The following is a 20,288-nucleotide window of genomic DNA, read 5'->3' as shown; positions in this document are numbered from 1 at the left end:
TAATAAAAACATTTGACCTGCTGCAGCTCCCTTATTCGGAGTGCAAAAACAAACGATACACAGCGCGGAGGACAAACTAACACATCGCTTTGTGGCTGGAGACACCAATTTTAAATGCACCAATTCTTCCTGCCAAAGGAAAAAACAAAAAAAACAAAAAAGTGGGGGAGGAAAGAAAAACTTGATTGTTTTTTTTTTTTTGGGAAACGTTTCGATGTTTTTCTTCCTCGGTGGTGGAGCTCGGTGCGGCGGATGGATAGAGGGAGGGGAAGTGTGGCCCGGTGCTCAGTAGCAACTACCTCAGCTGTTTGCCTAATGACTTCTGGGAGATGCAGAGCGCATATTCATCTCTGTGGCCGTCTGTCGGCTTCATTTACAGCCCCTGCCAAGCTACGGCCGACCTGCTTCAAGACCCATTGTGGAGCTTTTTTCTTGTTTGGAAAGAGAACGCGCTCTCCAAAACTCCGGGCTGCGTGGAAAAAGCTGTTGTTCGTCAGGTGTTCTCGGTTTTTCAAACCTTCTACGTCTCGTGTTTTGTTGCTTTTCCAAGGCGATGTGGGAGGCCAACAAGCTCCGGTATTTGGAGACGCTGGTTGTTCAAAGGCGTCTGATTCAAATCCAAGTTTAACACCTTGGGTGCCCACAGGAAGAATATTGATCTCTGTAAAAAGGCTGGGGGGATTTCTTTGTTAATCCTGGAGCGGTGAACAGTAAGCTTGAGGTCAAGGCGCTGAAGCTGATTGTTGTGGTATTTCAGAAACCTTTTAAATACTGAAGTGGGTTGTTTTTTTTTCTCAGATCTTTACAGCTCCTCTTTCTGCGGCCTCTGCTCCCGCCTGCAAGAATCTGATAGTGAGATTCCTCTGTTTGCTGCTGGAAGATTGATGCGCCGCTGATGAACAGAGAAGCTGATGTGGGCGTGAGGAGAGAGTCGGCACCGGCTGGAAAAAGCGCGAGCGGCGACGAGAGCCCTGATGAAGACGGATAGGTTAAGTGCGTGTGCTGTACTGTACGTGTCGGAGCTCAAGTGTGCACGCCTAATGACTGGCCCGGCAACGCGGCTGAGACCCTTCAGAGAAAAGGGATAAAATTATTCCAGTGTGGGCGTTGAGCGAGAAATCAGCGGCACAAATGGCCGAGGCTGACGTGTGTGTGTGTGTGTATGTGTGTGTGTGTGTGTGTGTTCTGGGAGGCTTTGCTCGCTGGCAGGATGCCTGTACCTGTAGGTGCCAGTTTCTGGGACCCGCCACGTCTGAATGCCTTGGAAGGGCCCTCGGGTGCCGACTGTCACGTTGACGTTGCTGTTCCTGTAGGAGTTGAGGCACTGAGTGGGAGTCGGGCCTTCGGGGCCCACAGCCCCACAGGTATGAAAAATCCACTTTTTGGCTGCATATGAGGAAGAAAAAAACAAACAAACAAACATGTTAAGTACTTTGTGGAGTTCAAACAGCTGCTAAGACATAGTCGGTATTTCTTCACACAAATGCTCACAGGTACAAATGTAGTAATATAAGTAACATGTCAATCTTTTAAAACCAAGCTTCTTTTTTTTACCTTCAGCATTAAAAAATATTTTCATTTTCCGTGGAGTCTTTTTTTTTTCTTTTCGCGTTTAAATGTGGCTTAAAGCGGGAGAGTGCTCGCGAAATGTGTTTTGTAGCATTTAGTAAAACAAATTGGACGGAGCTGAAGTTGTGTCTGGGCGAGGACGGCATGTCGCTTGTCCTCTGCTTTTGTCTGCTCACTGTTTCTTTTGCCGCTGCTTCTCTTTTGATGTCAACAATTCGTAAATCCGAGAGAAGGTAACAATTCCAAAATTTCAATTTGAACTTGTGTACTTTTATATTTACGAGTTCCGTGTCCCAGCATCAACACGTGCTGCTGCATCATTTGGTGCCGGAGTCGGCACCAAAGTGACTCGTGACACCATCTTGTGGTACAAGGTAGTATTACAAGACAGGTCCATGTAACATTTGTCTGCAGGAGCTGCACGGGGGTGTCGCGGTTAGTGCTGTAACATCATGGCAAGAAGGTTGTCGGTCAGAATACTGGCTGGTCCTTTCTGTGTGGAATTTGCATGATTTTCCTGTGTGTCCTCTGTGTCTGTCTCTTTGTTGGACTGGATGTACCATTGGTAGAGATTAACTCCTGTGGTAAACTAAAAGAACGGATGGAAATATCTCTGAAGCAGAATCTATAATCGTCATTGCAATGGTGTCAAAACGCTTGTTTCTTGACAGTCTATTTGATATTTCTATGACACATTAGGATATATTACAAATTGTGCCTTTGAGCAAACATGACTGGGAGGCTGGAATTCAGAGCAGAACAGAAATTAGTTATCTTTCTTATGCATTCATGTCACATCAATCTTCCACGTTTTATAACGCCAAATGTAAAGATATGAAGCAAATTATCACATATTAGGGAGGTGAGCTCCAGACCGGGAGCGACTCGTGCAACATGCTGCTGTTACATTCACAGCAGCAGCGGGGGGACGTTGTGACAGCACTACAGGTGACAAACATTTCTCCTCATTTTCTGCGTAATCCCACGTGTCGGAGCTAATTGGAGTTCTTTTCACTGTAATTAGCACGAGATTAGTCTTGTCAGATGAACGTGGAAGGACTTAACGCCGCAGCACTAAATCCTGATTTAAGGCTGGTGAACACGGCGCGAGGAGGTAGACACGACGGAGCGAAGCTACCTCCTGTCGTCCCTCTGCACGGCTGCGAACGCCCTCAGACTACTTCCAATTCAATTCGGGGGCCGGGCTTGTATTGCGAACCTGACGCCAGATGGAGTTACTCCTGTTACAAATCCAGTCACATAGTGGCTTTTGTAGCTCAGTGCGATTTGAGCTCAGACGCTGATACTCTCCAAAGACAAAACTGCTCTTCATTTGTATTTATTGTCACCTACAGAGTAAGTGCTGCTATTTTAAATTTTTTTTGTTTGTTTCCTCGTACAAATGCAAACACACAAGCTGCTTAAAATAGATAATAAATCACGACAAGGGCGAACAATACAATACACACATACCTGCTCTGGTGAAAGCTTCTAAGTTGTAGGGAAAATATAAAAAATTACTCCAGCTGCTTTACTTAAAAGTCCATCAAACATTATAAATAATTAAGTGCAATGGATACAGCTGAATATAGCTTAACAGATCACAATATGTGTAAGACTGTGGTGCAGTGGTTAGTGCTTTCGATGTAGCGTTGGTTCAAATCAGGTACTTGTCTGTGTCTCAGTTTTCCCTGTGATGGATTGGCAAGCTGTTCAGGGTGTACCCCGCCTCCGCCCATGGTCAGCTGGGATCGGCTCCCGTGAGCCCGGACGAGATGAAGCAGGAGAGAGAGATGGATGGATGCGAAACAAAGAAAGTACAGAATAGTCAAATCCCGGAGCGGTACAAAAGTGCCATGATTCTCAAGGAACACTAAATTGTACACACGACAGAATATCTGGTCTTTGACACAACGAGCCATGAATCTTGGATGTCCACTTATGGAACAATAACTTAACCTCTTCAGCGTGACTTCAGCATAGAGTGGGGTTTAGGAAATGCTTTTCAGCCACAGTCTGCAGCTGCAAATATTGTAGAAACCGTCCGTGCTTTGAGTCATTCGTCACTTCAGCATTAGCAGAACTTGTTGTCTCTGATAAAGGGCAGCTCTTTCCCGAAACCACTGTTCACTGGAGCAGGGGGTCATTAATCCCTCCCTAATTTAAGATGTCAAATTTTAATATCAGCATTGGCCTTGTTTTCACAGTGGCTGGTTACAGTAACACACCTACATAAATGGTACCACCCTGTTTTTCAACAATTATTTCAGCTTGTGTGTTTGTTTACAAAAATACTGTGCCTGGAGTCACTGAAAAGGCAAATTTATCAAAAGGCTCTGATTTCATGTCTGGCTAAACCAGGAAAATTCCACTTTTCACTGAAAAACGTTGTGTAAACAGGATTTAAATTACAGAGCATAGCCGTTACGTTTTATTTTCCGTAACTATAAGCAACTTCACTTGCTTTTAACATGCAATTAGTTAATATTTAATCCAAGATTATACTTTTTAGTAACTTACTCAGCGGTTGTCAATTTCGGGGTAAATCTGTTATCGTTAGCGTTTTTTGCCTGCAAACCTCTGTGGTGCTGAAACAATGTCCTTTGTGTTTTCAATGGACAAACAGCAGTAACTTGTTCAAAAAGTGACAAGATACACTAGAAAGAGGCAAGACTCAGAGGTGGAACTTGAACTCATAAACACCTTTTGCCGGCTTTGTACTTCCTACTAGAGCCGAGGCTCAGAAGTCGAGATCCCAGTACTTACTAGGATCTCTCACCAAGCTGCAACTTTGCTGAAAGAGCAAAATCACTGCAGGAAGATGGTATTTTAAAAAAAAATTTTTTTAGCAAGAGTGTACTTTCCTGTTTGTTTTATACAAATGGTGACACATACTGTGCTCCTATTAATTTTCCGCCGCTGAGTGATGATGAGGAAAAAGACACATTTGTAATCGTCTGAAAGAAAAAAGGAAAATAAAAAAACACAGCGAGCCGGTTTCTAGTGCTTCCAGGAGAGTTTCCTATTACTGCTGAAACCTGGATGGACTGCCCGCGGAGCCTCATATTTGTCGGTGTGGTCCTCATGATTGGAAGGCCACGAGGTAAGAGGGAGACAACATCAGTACCTCATACTGAGCCCCGTGCCGTCTCCCACATACATCTCTCTCTCGCTCTCTCCCTCTCTCTTGAGTTCGTATTGCCAGCGGAGGCGATTTGGAGCTGGCCAGTACTTTGAAAAACACTTTAAAACAGCACTGTGGTAAAGAGAAAGAATCTGGAGTTTCGCCTGGTTTCGGCACGCGCACTCCCACTGTAAGAGAAAAACAGAGTTTGGGCGAAGGGAGCTCTGTCGGGGTGTGGAAAATAAGGACTTGATGGATCAATCGATGTCTTGGAGATGGAAGTTAGAAAAGACTGAGAACCGATGGGGATGAATACATCACTGCTGCAGAAAGCCTCCAGAGCCAAACAGTGCTTTAAATCTCACCAAATCTAATGGGCAAACACAGGATGGCAATTAGTTAAGGAAGGAAAGCTGTAGTGAGAGGAATCAAAGTAAGAAAAATAGAGTTTTCTAACTGGGAGGAGTTTTTTTTTTTTACTTGATATGTAAAACAAGTGTGACTTTTTGACACCAACTCTGCCGTTGTTGAAGACAGAGAAGTTTTCTGATTGGATGTGTGTCTGCTCTCTCCCATCGCCATGCATTTTACATCTTAATGATCTCATTGGTTTATTTATATGAATGTGCTTTCTTTGTGAATGTGATGCCTTCACTCGGCCCTTGGCTCAAACTAAACCACCACAACCCAACCTGAAAACACATCGTGACTCTCACATACAAGCACATCTACATTATTATTATTATTATTATTATTATTAAGGTATAATCTCCATATAGCTGGAATTTATTAGACATAAACTGAAATATTTCACCCCTTTTTTTTTTTGTTTTGTTCTTGCTTTAATCATCTTAGTCTGCAAGTAATATATATGATAATATTTCACAAGATCCAATGTTATTCCTGTTCCTTTACCCCGAGGCCAAAGTAATGAATGAAACTTTCCAGTTCATATGTTATGAGACTTGAAGTAACTTTCAAAAAGGCTGAACTTTTACAACTTTGACTCCAAGTTGTATTAATTATATTGGGACATGCATGTGTTAACCAATGCAAGGCGCTGTGTTCTTTCAGTTTTCAGGGTGCATAAAAAGAGGAATGGACACACACATATAAAGGAGGTGAAAGTCAAAAGGCTGAATGTCAAAACCAAATGAAACTGTCATCATAAACAAAGCATTGTTTAATTTCATGGTGAAATCTGAGCTATTACCAATAATTACTAAAAACCTGCAGGGGAGGGGCCGAGAAGCAGCTGTTTACAGCTCACAGCTCTTTCTCTCTCATTTCGTGGTTCTCCAGCATCTGTGGGGAAACTCCTGCATCTGGCTGTTGTTTGGCGTCACTGCGTGCCCCTGCAACATCAAGACTGATTTCAACCTCAATGAAAAGCTGGAAAAAAAGAAGTGTAGTATGGGGGCATATGTTACAGCTCCTTGGGCTGTCCAGTGATAGAAATGGCAGATGCATGACTGCAGCTTCCAGAGTGATCCACATGTGGTCAGATATTCCGAATACTCAAAGAGACAATACCACACAGGTGTCAAGTGTGCTAAAATGTCTTCCTTTCAAGGCTGCAACCCATTTATTTGTCAGGGCGACAGACTTGCCAGATAATTCAGTGTGTTGTTTATGAACTTAGCAGCTCTCCACAAATTAGATAATTACTATGGCCATTAGACGAAAAGCATGCGTGGTATCAAAGTGTTAGTTTGGAATAAATTGGGTGAGTTTTACTATTGATAAGTGCAAATATTTGTTTTTACAGGTCCTCCTGTGATTTCAATATTTGACTCTAATGTTTTCCTTACGATATGCATTTTGAGTTACCTCTCAAAACATCATATCATTGATATTGCAAATCCAAAAAACGCCGCAGGATTAAAGTGGGACTGAATGGAAGCCTCATGACCAAAAGTGAACCATATAAGGATGAGATTAGCAATCGAAGGCCTAAATCAAGTCCTGATTCGTAAAATTGAATCAGTGCTTTAATATTTGCCCGCTTTCTCACTAAAATGTCTGTATTTCCAGTCAAGCACATAACATGTGGCCACCAGTGGAATTGGCTGTGTGTTCAGCTCAGAGCTGTATTCCCCTCTCGTGTCAGGAGCAGAGAGAAGGACCCTAAATAAGCTGCTCTCCACACTACACAATGCCCCGTCACACTCGCCCAGCAGAAGAGCACTTCCAGAGGCAGACTGCTGTCTCAGCCTGAAGAGGGCTTTGTGCCCCGCGGGCCAAACGGTTATTCGGCTCTTCCCGCCGGTGAAATAGAAAGCTCACCTCCTTTCCACCATTAAGCGGCTGGACAGCTGCTTACTGGCTGCAATGACTGCACGCATGACTTGTATTTGCTGATTTGTTACTATTTTTTGATGTATGTATTATCAGCCGTGTCCATCAATCCACCCATGCAGGTATCTATCTATCACAGTAATTACCTGAACTGTTAATCTCCACATTTCCACTATCTTAATTTGCACGTATTTAATCACAGTCACAGCTCATTGCAGTTATTCATGATCTGTCAAGTCACGGATGTATTTTTCTGCTCCATAAAAAATCACATCTTTCTTTCTATTTGCCTCCTTGTTTATCCTTGAGTCTGTCCACTTTCATTTTCATCGCACCTTTTGGACGGATTGTTTCAAAAAAGCATACAAGCTTGAAAAAAAAGAAAAACGATGTTACCCTATCTTTATGTTAGAAGTACCACCTGCATACAATCATGAACTTTTCTTTAAAACACTTACTTTCACATTGGAGAGTGGAACCAAAATGTCAGAATCTGGACAGCCAAGATCGTTGTTTGATCTAATGTGTGCAAAAAGCTAATCACTGCAAATAGGTTAGAGTTAACGCTGCCGTGCATTAATGCAACGCATTAACTAACCACACTTCCCAGGGTTACATAAATGTTTTTAATCATGAGTACATGCAGTGGCTTCAACGCTCAGGCACCGTCCATCTAGCTCCTATTTCAATTTTCTCTCAATCACAGGTGGTTGGAGCCAAACCTGAAGAACATCCAAACATACAAAGAGAGAACATCATGACAAACGTCATGCAAAAAAAATGCCACAAGCCTGGAATCGAACCGGGGGCTTCTCGCTGTGAGACAAGAGGTGGGCCTTTATCTGCCTCGTCGTTCAAAAGGCTGAGAGTGTGAGAGCAGCGTTCAAGCCTTTATGGCATCAGCATGTCAGACCTTGAGGCGACCTTTTTCTCTATCTCTGTGTGATTGTTTGCAAGATTTGTGTCTTTCTGCCTTTCGAGCCAGAGGCTAACCATTCCTCACTGTGACTCAGCTGATTATTCATTAACGTATGACAGGAAAGACTTTTAGTGGCTCCAGCAGAATAAGAGTCTGGGTATAGCAGTTTTATATAAATGGTCCGAGGTCGTTATGGCATAGTAAATTGTAAAATTTGTGCAGCTGCATAACGGGATTAAAAGTTAGTGGAAGAAATATTTGAGATTCTCGTCTCAGTTCTGTGTGAGTGAGTTAAAGGTTAAAATCAAAACAGAGTTTAATTTCAAATATCAAATGTTAACAACAGAGGGCTTAAAATAGTAAATATGGAAGGTGAGTTAGCAGCTATAATCAGAGCGTATTCACACACAGTGAAGTGCAGGACTTTGTTGGTACATGCTACAGTCACAGTGGAATAGTAGTGTGTAATTTACTACTGGTTCTCTGGAGGAAATTTGAAAAAAGAAACTGGCCGCTGGCCGCATTTTATGCACCATGGCTCTGTGAGTGTAAAACGTCCTGCGTTTCAGGAACTTAGCCTTTAAAATTCATTCAAATTTTTCTGAGATTTATATTTTAATGAAACATCTGGACTTGTAAAAAAAAATATGCATATGCACATACAGATTACAAAGTTGTGTAGGAATACAACGTGATGTAATGAATAGTGCAACGGATGTCTCACCATAGGGTTAGCCCTATTAACTACATAATGATTCCTATATGATCACAGAGAAATGACACAGTACGTGGTACTTCTCATCAATCTGCCACTTTCGGCTTTAACCACCTGAGGTCATGGTGGGTTTACGTTCATGCTGCACCCCGGAAAGGTCGCCGAAACACACAGAGACACACACTTTTATTCCCATCTAATATTCCATTTTAGATTCACAAATTCCCTTCAGACCACTGCTTCTAAACTGTGCGATGAAAGTGGAGAAAGATCCAAGAATGGTAACCATCACTCCACAGAGCAGCCCATTAGGATGACATGTTTTTGACTTTCCATTGAGTAGAATATGGAAATGACATGCAAACTCTTGAGCAAAGGTCCTCAAATTTAACCGTCTCCGTGAGAGGGTTAATTGAAGTGCACTTTGACGTTCGGGGCTCTTTCCATCTGCTAACATGAAGGGATATGGATTGCGACTTGCACTTTCAGCAGCCTCCAAGGAGTCATGAAAGTGCGTCTCCACACAATAGACACAATAAACAGCCCTGCCAATGGGTTTGGATTCTTTTATGAATAGCTTGAAGAGAGGAGGCAAATATAGAAGCATCCGACGGGGGACGCCGAGTCGACTGAACAGTCTTCCTATGACATCTTGCCGAGAGAATTTTCACTCGCTCAACAAATTTCACCACTGCAACAGCACACACGCCCACTTTCTTAGCTGTGGGGCTTACAGTAATCACATGCCAAAATATTTTGACACCAAAAAGCATTTAACCGCTCGCTGACATGCGGCGCATTCACGGCTGTACGCGGGGCTCACGCTGCCTCCGCTCATTAGCCTGTTGCATTAATAACCAGCATCAGCACAGCGAAACGTCCGCAGATCTTCCAGCCTCACTTTCCCTTCTCGCTTACAACAACCCCGCGGATCTTGGCCAGCTCCACACCCTACATGACCTCACCCATGCGACATAGTCACAAAATGAAGCTTTGCACAAACATGCAAACACACACCGAGTCACTTTTGCAGAAAAAACTAAAAACAAGGCATGCGCTCACAAGTCTTTTCTAATGAGTGGTGCGCTCCCTCCCAGTCAAGTCTGGGCCCTCTGACATGCAGAGATGCACACGACGATGTGCACAGACACAGTGAAAAAAATATAGAAATCCAATCCTCGGGGGGAGCTCCCATTCCGTCTGACTATTACATGAATCTCCCTTTTCTGTGAACTTTGCCACCGGTGGTATGCCATCATCATAACAAACAGTGGCCGCCATAAAAAAACACAAAAAAAACAAAACAACCCAGAGGTCAACGCTGTGCAATTTCATCAGGGAGAAACCGCCGAAGACGAGTCACATCACAGACAGAAACATTCAAAGTGAAAAAAAAAAAAAAATCTCATGGTTTAGAAAAAAAAAAATGTGTGATGGGATTGCAGAAGAGAAAGCAATGTAGCAGTGGTCTTTATCTCCTCTGAACATTATTGAAGAAAAGACAACAGTAAACATGTCATTCTCTGTGAGCAGCCTTGGGACGGGGGTGTTTGTCTCCCACAGATGGTGAAAGAGACAGATGGACTGGACCAAATCCACTCTGGACCAGAACGCATGCTGTGACAATTTCTCTGATTCTAATATGTTTTTTACTTGCTTTTGTTAGCGAGGCTCTGATCGAACATCTCCTTAAACAGAGACACACACAAACACAAGTCTGAGGCGCTGTAATTGCAAGTCCCCAGTCAGTGGCATACTTCAAAAACTGAACATGTACTTACAAACCCGGGTGGACTTGTGTGTGATCGATGGACAGTACACTTGAAGATTGCCCATTCATGTCAACTTAAGCATTCCAGTGGAGATCGCACAAGGGGGTGAACATGGAGAAGTGCATTCAGAAGTTTTTGAAGTAGTATGTTGAAAATAATCGGATCGAGCTGACATGCTGAGCAATGTTGACGACAGTAACTGCGGGGAAAGAGCCACTGTGCTGTCGCTCAGCGAGTAGATTCAGTCCACTTCCAATCACAGTGCCACTGGTTTGATCCTCCGCCTCGCCATGTCCACGCGTCGAATGTCCTCGAGCAAGAAACTGAACCGCAAGTTGCTCCCGTTGGAGATCCAGCTCTTTGCATGGCAGCTGTCACCATTAGTGCGTTAATGGGTGAATGTGACCAGCAGTGTAAAGTGTTCTGAGACCGCTGAAGAGCTGCACATGTCAAGTCCCTTCAGGAAAGTGATTACATTCAAACATAAACGTGGTTTACGCTGCAATGTTTGAGAAATGAAGACGTTTGTGTTTCGTATCTACTACCTCTGACGCGTCTAATGGTTTTCAAGGCAACAAACAAAAAGAAAAGGCAAAAAAAAACAAACAAGCGACAACAAAAACTGTCCAAACACTTTTTCATTCCAAGCTGCTCTCCTCTCTTAGCATGTGCCCTCCTTTTCCAGTGACAGTTGTCCTCCTTGGGCCAGCCATTAGAAAGATGGATCAAGGCTGGCACGCCATGAATGGATGTGAATGCTAAGTACAAAGCTTATGGAGCAACTGAGGCCAATTAATTAAAAAGCCTGTTTTGCGTGGCACCGCTTGTTATCGGTCTCATATCTGTCTTGGTGACTAATGTTTCCCCCTCTCCAACACCCACAGTAACAACTACTAGTTAACTGATCGCTGCAGGCCAGCATTTATGAACAAGTAAACAATGAAGCAAATGCCCGCGTCTGCTCGGTGAAGCTAATTAGCGGGCGCGAAAACGGCCAAATCTCCTTTCTGCGGCGAGCGTTCGGGGACCGGCATCTGCTGTCAGTTACTTTGAGGAGCCAATCAGGTCGCTCCAGTCGACGTCCCCTCAGTCTGTCTCCTGTTTTGACGCCAGTTCTCATCTGCTTCACGCAACTCGGTGTTCCTGTTTTTTTTTTTGCATGAGCGGAAGTGGAACACCTCGATATGAGAATGCACTGTCTGTTCAAAGAGGCTAATCCCCTCAGATAAGGTGTGAATATGTCAACGCATCATGACAGTGTATGTGCAGCGCTGTTTTTATCGTCTCACGAGAACGTGCAAACACTAATCTTTGCCAACACAAGAGCAAACTCTTGGGTGTGCGCTGAAAGAAAAAGAAAAGAAGAAAAGACTGCAAGGGGGTTTTTTTGCTTGAGAATTTTGAGGTGAAAAAAAAACAAACCTTCAAAGGAAACAAGTTAGAATTGTGTTAAGATTTCATATAGAAACTGTGAATGTAGACATAAAACCATTTCATCCATCCATCCATCCATCCATCCATCCATCCATCCATCCATCCATCCATCCATCCATCCATCCATCCATCCATCCATCCATCCATCCATCCATCCAACTGTGGAATCTTTCTAGTTTATGTTTAAGAGTGCATTTAATAAAAATATTAAATTAATTAAACTATTACTTTAAATAGAAAAGGAAATAATTTTTTTTTTTTTTAAATCAGGGCAAAGCCAATTGAAAAGTTTGTTCTCAAAGAAATTCAACAAGTGAGAAAACACAGTAATATACTGTATACTTTACAGAATTCCGAAGTTAAGCTGTTCTAAATTGAGTTTTTTTTTTTAAATTACAATTTTTCTGGATCTACTTTCTGTTACTCCACGACAAAGCATTGCTAACAATGACGTGAAAGTCTTCTACAATCCCACACATAAAGGTTCAAACACACGTTGAAAAATGTTAAAAACGTAGTGAATCCATTGAAATGTTTTTTTTAAACACTACAATTATTTTCGATTATTTTCGATGGGCAAGAAGAACTTGCGAGACGTGTATTATTTTTGTGTAGAGCCACAACGGAGCTCTGAGAATTAGCAGCTACACCAACTTCTTCAGCGGTTACTTTACTAACTTTGAACCGAGAGATTCATAGAGTTTCTGCTGTTGAATGAAGTAACTGTATACAAGCAGTGGACACTGTATGTACCCATCAATTAATCAGTTACTGTGCGATAAGTCTCTATGACGTTTAGTTCTGATATCAGTCTTTAACATACACAACCCTCCATGGAAAAGCTCTGGTTTACTCTATTTTTATGCAGATCAGAAGGTAGTTTCATCCAATAGTTTGCTGCAAAGTTCACATCACATGCATCATCTTTTCATGCAATTTTTCAATCTGGCTCGAAAACAAAGCCGTTTTTTTTTATTTTTGCTGTACTCACTCAAGATCAAAAATGAGTTATGTCCCATTTTCTGGCGGAAAAGTGAAATGTAATAAGCGAGGAAACCAAGACAACGCAGTAAGCATGATGCGTTCTTGTCTTCTTCCCCGAGTTTCTTTTTATGTTGTCACCAAAAAGCGATGGCAGTTCCCACCTCGTGTCTGAAAGGATCTATCCGTGCGACAAAAATGTCTTCAGATGATGTTTCCCAATAGCCACATGGCAGACGGAAAAATATGCAGCGTTAACGGGCCACTCACAGTCAATATCAAGGTTTTCTTGTTTTCCTCTTTCTGTTGGGGTTTGTGCGGAAAACATAAAGACACAATAATTTAAACAGATTTACTGAGCATATTCTGACTTTTTTTTTTTTTTCTCCAGTCATCTTTATACCCACTTATCCAAAAATAGGCTTGCAGGCACAGTGTTATATTTATAGCTGGTTCAGTAAAGTCACAAGAGAGAAGTTCTCTCTATACCAGATCTTGGAGGTATACAAGGACTCGAGTTCCAAATCTTTCTGATTTTGGCTCATGTGTTTTACTACCCTCTCCTAACGTCGTGTACTTTGGGGCATTTTGACCAAAAGAGTGAAGCAGCTGGAAAAACTTTTCTCAATCATCTTTATGACAAACCAACTGAGATGGACTTGGGCACCAGGTAAGGAGGCCCCCTGGTCGCATTTCATCGGCAGCTCAACAAACTTGGCTAAATCGGAGAAAATCTTGAGGGCAGATGAACCCAATGAAAGCAAGATAGAGTTCATCTCCTGGTTTGGCCTGTAAGTCAATTAATTGGATAATGGGGTCAGACTGTTTTTCCAAAATCAAGTGATTTTTGTTATTGAATTTCGACAGGGTTAACTGGAAAAATTAAACTGAAAAATAAATTAAAACATGAATTGCTTCCACGGAACATGATAATCCATCTTTCATGAACAAGGTATAATAGAAACCTCATGACACAATTTAAATAGAAACACGACAAATGTTCCTGGAGAGATTTTAGGTTTTTCTTGGAAATTAAATGGACAGAAAATAGGCCTGGAGCTCATTTGGCGCTTCACAATGCATTCCTTTCCCACCAGGAGAGCAAATCGCAGAGAGAAAAGAAAAGAAAGCTCATGCAGTTTGTGTTCTTCAGCTCCACTTCCACCCTAACAAAAGCAACTGATGAGTCAGCAGTGGGTTACGGGTGCTACTCAGTCGGGTAGCGGTGAGAAGCGAAAGCGTCAGAGTGTGGGAATCAATGGAGATGGGGAGGAAGAACAAGAAGGAGAAAAAAGAAGGGAGGTGAAGTCAGGGTGAGGAAGAGGAGCAAGGGGAAGAAGCAGGATAGCAGACTGAGATCAGAGTGAGCGCTGACGGAGAGACCGGGCGGAGGGGGGGGGGAGAAGGCAGCGATGTGAACTAACAGGCAGTCAATAACAGCTTTTACATGGAGCAGACGGGAAACAAATGGAGAAATAAAAGGGGAACAAAATGTCCCGAATGAGGAGACCGGCATGGGGAAAGAGAGAAATGAGGGGGAGCAGGGAGAGGACACGTTGACGTTCAGTGGGGTTAATCATGGAGCGTGTCCGGGGACGGCGAGACTCTCCGGTTGGAGTGACGGGTCTGTCGAGCTGAAACCCTCATCAAGCTCGCCGTCCTGCCCTACAGATGTCAAGGCATCAAACTCCTGAGAGGGAGGCAGAGAGACGACACCCGGCGAATGTTAACTGCTCAAGGTTGTCTTTGAAATGGCCCAACGTTAAGACAGCGAGTTCCTCTCTCCCCCCCACCCCTCCCAACCCCCAACCCCCCTCCTGAGTTAATATCTATGATAATCACAAGGGCGAGACAGGTGAGATCTCCAAGTTCCATCTTCCTCTGTGGACCTTTAAGTCCTACCACTTTTATTGTAACAATATGAAGCATTACCTGTGTGACCACTATGAAATTGCCTTTCTGCTGCCGGCCTTGCAACAAACCTGAAGTGGCAAGTTCTCTGATATGAATCACCTTCTACATAATCCTATACGTATTTACACAGCGTCTTTCCTCTCGTGTTTGAAGGCTGGCTCAGTCATGCTTGTGCCTGATCTTCTGTTGTCCCCGTGTGACCCTCCAAAGAGAAACACTCGACTTTGTGCTGGAGAACCAAAGACACATGGCAGACTTTAAATGAGATAAACCTGCACGGCAAGAGGACAAATTAGCTCATTAGGTCCTGGAAACACCAATTTGAGAGTAAATAGTCAACACTGGTACGCTTCGGGCTGCTGCTGTTAGGTGTACTTTCTAGGTATGGTTGGTGTGTATGTGTGTGTGTGTATTTGTGCATGTGTGTAGAAAGATAGATAGATAGATCGATAGATAGATTTGGGTGATGTTAACCGTTTTGGTTTGAGGATATTGAAGGTATACACAGAGTAAATGAGCCTCCGGTTCAGATCTATGTCGATCTATCAGCCGCTGTTTATAAGATCGAATGCTGTTTGTTGAATCGGCAGCCATCTGACCAGCTGTTCACTCTTAATCAATTAAGCATGTCTCCCACTTAGTGCAGATCCTCTTCATTTTGCTTCCCTCCTTACTGAAGAAACACCAAAGTAAAAGAAATAAAAACTTTGTGTTCACAACTTTCTCTTCTGCTGTGTATTTAAAATGTTTAAATTTGGGGTCTGGACCAAAGCAGAAAACAGTCAATCAGTTTGTATGTACTCTGGCACATTTAGCATCAGGTCATGGACCAGTCATACTGCGTTTCTCTCTGGACTATCAATCATTCACATGCTTTGGACGCTATATAAGAGAACACATTTCTAAGACGGCTGGCTCACTCTCACCTGGAAAACTGGCTCAATCCAAGCACTTAACTCATCCTTTTGTTGAGGTCGTACTTTGAGAAGAAAGCATATCAATGTTTCCTTCGCCGTATTTTCTTGCCTTTTGGTTTGGGTTCTTTTCGGTACCCTGAATGAGTTATATAACCTAAAGAAGCAAAACTCTCATAACCGCCACGCCGTGTGCTAAAGGAAAATACACACATGGGATTGCTGTAGTGGAATTTCTTACCCCTCTGAGGAACTCACCAAGAGCTTACAAGAAGTACGAGAAGATACTGCTATATTGAACATATCAACACAAATGAAGGAGATGTGCTGCAAGAAAACTGCAGTTTGGACATCCGTTACGTCCTGCGTCGGATCCACTGTGTTCATTTCTTGATCGGACTGACACCTGATGTTCAAAGCCTCTGCAGCTTATCTGTCATCGCTCACACCTCATTATTTTCCCCTGCTGACACGCCTGACTCAGGTGAACAACCGAGTCCAAAACCTCTCATGGTGTGTTTGTTACTAGGTTTGCTTACGTTCAAGCAATCTCTGATTCTATTTGTTGAGAAGTGGACCATGTGATCCAGGCCTGGTTATGAAGACCAAACACTTAACACAGACTATACAATTGTGACTCAGTTCGGGTAGAACAACATTGTCCACTGCACAATGACAACCTCCACTGAATCGGAGGCGATGTCCAAAGACATACTGAGCGGCGATGCTGGCTGTCTCGTGCGTCAATACGCAAGGACATCGTGTATGTCATCGCTGTTGTCCGCCGGTGCTGTGAAGCCAAGCAAATGATGCCGACCAAAAAGCAAGCCCTTCTATTTGTGGCGTATATGTGTGCTTGGAAAACTCCAGGGGCAGGAGGAGAAAGAGATTCTGGACGTGGTGGGAGCTTGGAAAAAGAGGCCAATTTAAGATGCCAATTGCACAAAGAGAGAGCTGTCCTGTTGATCATCATATTCCGCTGCATTTCGATTGGTTGATGAGCAGCTGTAGGCGATAGTTGTGTGGTGTACTCTCCCATCATGTCATTTCCGACACTGTCACATAATAACCACTGCCACAGACATTATTGCTCCCGGGTAATGGTCGCACAGTCACAGAGTGCGTTTGCTGCCGAGAGACTGTTTGATAAGCAGCTTTCAGTCCTGCTTTCAAACAACCTTTTTTTATGTGATTAAGTATGAAAACTGACCAATGGCTTCTGAAATGAACAATCAGTGAAGTTTGTCATTTGATAAGCTTGTTGGTACCGAAGTTTTGGTGAATTGTTTTCATGCTGATTGGGGCTAATAGGTCTGTTTTTTTCTGGTTCATTCTAATTATCTATTAGACAGACTGGTAGAGCGGTCGTCTGCCGAACGGAAGGTTGCCGGTTTGATGACCATCTCATGAGCAAGACACTGAACCCCACACTGGGGTGGATGGACTGAATGCCTTGCATGGTAGCCACCGCCATTGGTGTGTGAATGGGTGAATGTGATTAACAGTGTAAAGCGCTGTGGGTACTGCTTATGTGGTGGAAAAGTGCTATATACTGTAAGTGAAATGCATTTACTATATAAGATTATTAGCCATGATTCCTGTATTCTGCTGCAAAAAAATGTTAATCTATGCCAGCAACCCCCCTGAGCCCCAGCGCCCCCGGAAAAAAAATAAAAACAACAACAACAACAACAACAACAACAACAACAACAACAACAACAACAACAACAACAACAAAATATTACCCATCCTTCATATCCAGTTTAGCAGGGTTGGAGGCTGACTTTAGGTCATGGTTCTGCAACCTTCAAGGCTTTTTGGTGATTTTCCACCAAATAAAGTTATAAAGTTTAACTGGAGCTGCAAAACATGTTTAACCTTTGAAATGAGTCAAACTTCAAACAGCTTCTAAAGTTTCATATACAGTTATGATACAAGCACAAATATTCCATCTTGTGTTGCAGTTATGAAGTTTTAATTCAGGATGGTAAACATTTCATTTTCAGCCATTTTTGAACCTGATTTTAGTGGGTTCACTCTTCCTTTTCAGCATTTTTGAGAAATGATTGACATTTTAGCTGTTTTCACCATTTGGCCTGCTTCTTAAGCAGTCTTGCATTTTTTTGTACATTTTGGTGTGTAAATAGAATAAAAAAAAGATACAATGTTTATTTAAGTATAATTTTGTGAAAAAGCTTCATGGAGCCACTACAGAGGAGCTGAAGATCCTGATGTGCCTCTAGAGCTGCAGGCTGCAGACCCCTTCTTTAGGTGAAAAGGAAGAAAACATCCACAATCAGTGGGTATAGGGAATGGGAAGCAGGTCTGTAAAAAAAACATAGGCACAAGAAGAAGATGCAAAGTCCACACAGAAATACCCCAGGCTATAAAGAGATCATTGTCAATTGTATTTCCTGAGTGCTTAAAGTCTTAGTCTTAGATTGTTCATTGAATATTTAGACACAGAACTGTTCAATGTGACTTTCTTTTGATCTTTTGGTCAGAAATTAAAAGTGCCACTGTTAATGCAGAGTGCCAAACAACAATGTGATCTTTGTTTTTTCTGCTTAGGGCCTGACTGAAGGAAGTGTCCCGCAGTTTGAACCAGCCTGGAACAACCGCTTGAAGCAAAATCGTAAAAGTCTTGCTTCAGATGACAAAATTTGACAGCTGACTAATGATTTTATTCTTGCAGTTCAACAAAACTTTGTTCGACCGAGCAGTTAAATGGTTGGTCTGAGTCGTGGAGGTTAGTTGGGGTGTTGTTTTTGTCCCACGGTGTGCTAGATTGAAATGTGCAACGAGCTTTGGATGGAAAGCGAGTCGCCGAGCTTCACAAAATTGATTTGCTGGCTTTAACAGCATTTGAATGCCATAAAAGGCTTTTACAGCGCCTGGGCGAGAAAACAAGATATAGATAAATGCAATTACAATCCGCAAGCTTAGGAAGTGCTGTCCACACCAATTGTATTTGGCCTGGAAAAAAAAAACTGTCATAGACATAAAATTGTCATTTGTTCAACGTTTGCATAACAAGTGTTTTTGTGTACATGGTTAGTGAAAGGTGTTTCATAGAAAAATGAACTCTTCAAAAACCCTATTCCATTCAGGGCAACTCTAATGGTCTAATCGCTCAAGTTTGATCGTACCTCTGGTATTTCAAAGCTTCTCGCTAAAGAAAATGTTTTTAAACCAGGCTTGATATGAAAGTAACTCGAACTTATGACTTTAAATACAGAAAATGAATCCTTGCTTGTTTTTACCCTTTTGAACGGAGGGCGGAGAGAGACAGAGAAAGCACAAGGTGGAAAATGTCAAGTCTGTGTAACTGGCTCCATTGACATTCTCAGGAGACAAATTGGAGGATTTTACACTTCAAAACTGCCCGTCCTGCTCCATTTAATGCCAAAGGAGATCTATGCAGCACTCCCCTGAATGCGGCTGTGCTGCCGACCAGCAGGGGGCACACTTACTTTGTTGAGACCCAATTATGCATTGTGCCAATGCTTAGCACAAGTAGAGCGATTGTGAATCAGAAATTCATGCAGGCAGAAGAAGGAGGCAGAGCACGACAAAGAGGTGGAGGGAGAAACAGGCAGAACACCGCACTGTGGAAGATTTTCTGCCCCAGGGTGGATGGAAAGCACATTTAGGGATCACTCACACATTCAGCCCCCTCTTTAGCAATCATCTCTTACTTACAGTAATCTGTGGTGGGGAAGTTTACTGAGGGGCTTCGGATGGACGGCGGAAGTGTCCGGATGGTCGGTCTGAAGGGCAACCTGGTCGAGCTGGTCACCACGGGCGGAAACTCACCGTTGGCTGAAAAGGAACATAAAGCCTTTCATTGATAAAGCGCAGCAGCAAAATCCTGTCAATGTCACTCTGAGTAAGTGAGTTAAGTGCAGCAGCCATGGACCACTCACTAACACATATAAAAAATAAAAAAAAAAAAAGACAAAAAAGGAAGGAGGTGCATCGTTTCATTTGTGTGACCTTTTGTGGTATAGACTGGAGAACATGAGATCTATTGCTACGTCTGTCCCTGTCCATCCTCACAGCACATGAGTAAGCACTTTCAGCCTGGGTGGTTTGTCGCCAATTATCAGTAACACTCCCTTAGGGTATCCTTAGATCATAAGCTTGTCGGTACCTTGATCTCCCCAGTCTCAAATTCGAACCCTGAAAGAAGTCTTTCAGGCAAAGAGACTGGCTGGTCGGCTTTAAGGGTTCAACATAGAGGAACCTCTTTTGCCAAAAGATGAGTGGAGTGAAACACATTTTAACTAACAGAATGGTTTGATTCTGATGTAATAAAAACAGCCATCTGTCCTCATTCTTTAGTCCTCAACAGAGGTGGAGAGGCAGAGTTTCCATGGTGGCTCAGCTAAATCACTGCATAGACTATTATTGTTATCTTTTTTTATCATCACGTCCATGCAATGCATTTGGCAGTAGGAAATTTTAGTGGTAAACCAGGAACTGCAGAGAGCAAACAACCCTACTGATTGAACATGATTACATGCTTTTCCAATGTATGTATAGATGGTAAAGTAATGTGTGGGAGGGTGGGTGGAGGCCTGTTCAGCCATATCTTTAAAGTACCAAGTTAAAAACTAGAAGTCAAGCAATCACGTCTCCAGACATT

General features: G+C 42.8%; 1 protein-coding gene across 1 annotated transcript in view; it reads right to left on the bottom strand.

The window, feature by feature from the left end:
* Positions 1-20,288, bottom strand: part of alk (ALK receptor tyrosine kinase) — a gene marked incomplete at both ends in the record, with an annotated part of 444,001 nt that overhangs the window by 38,314 nt on the left and 385,399 nt on the right. The window contains 2 exons of the mRNA XM_080479669.1: positions 1,221-1,386; positions 19,343-19,462. Of these exons, the coding sequence (XP_080335795.1) occupies positions 1,221-1,386; positions 19,343-19,462 (286 nt within the window). The remainder of the gene's footprint in view (positions 1-1,220; positions 1,387-19,342; positions 19,463-20,288) is intronic.

The sequence above is a fragment of the Lipophrys pholis genome, assembly GCF_963383615.2.
Source record: "Lipophrys pholis genome assembly, chromosome: 14".
Taxonomy (NCBI): domain Eukaryota; kingdom Metazoa; phylum Chordata; class Actinopteri; order Blenniiformes; family Blenniidae; genus Lipophrys; species Lipophrys pholis.
Note: the sequence above shows the minus strand (reverse complement) of the source record. Positions and strands in the feature narration are given on the sequence as shown.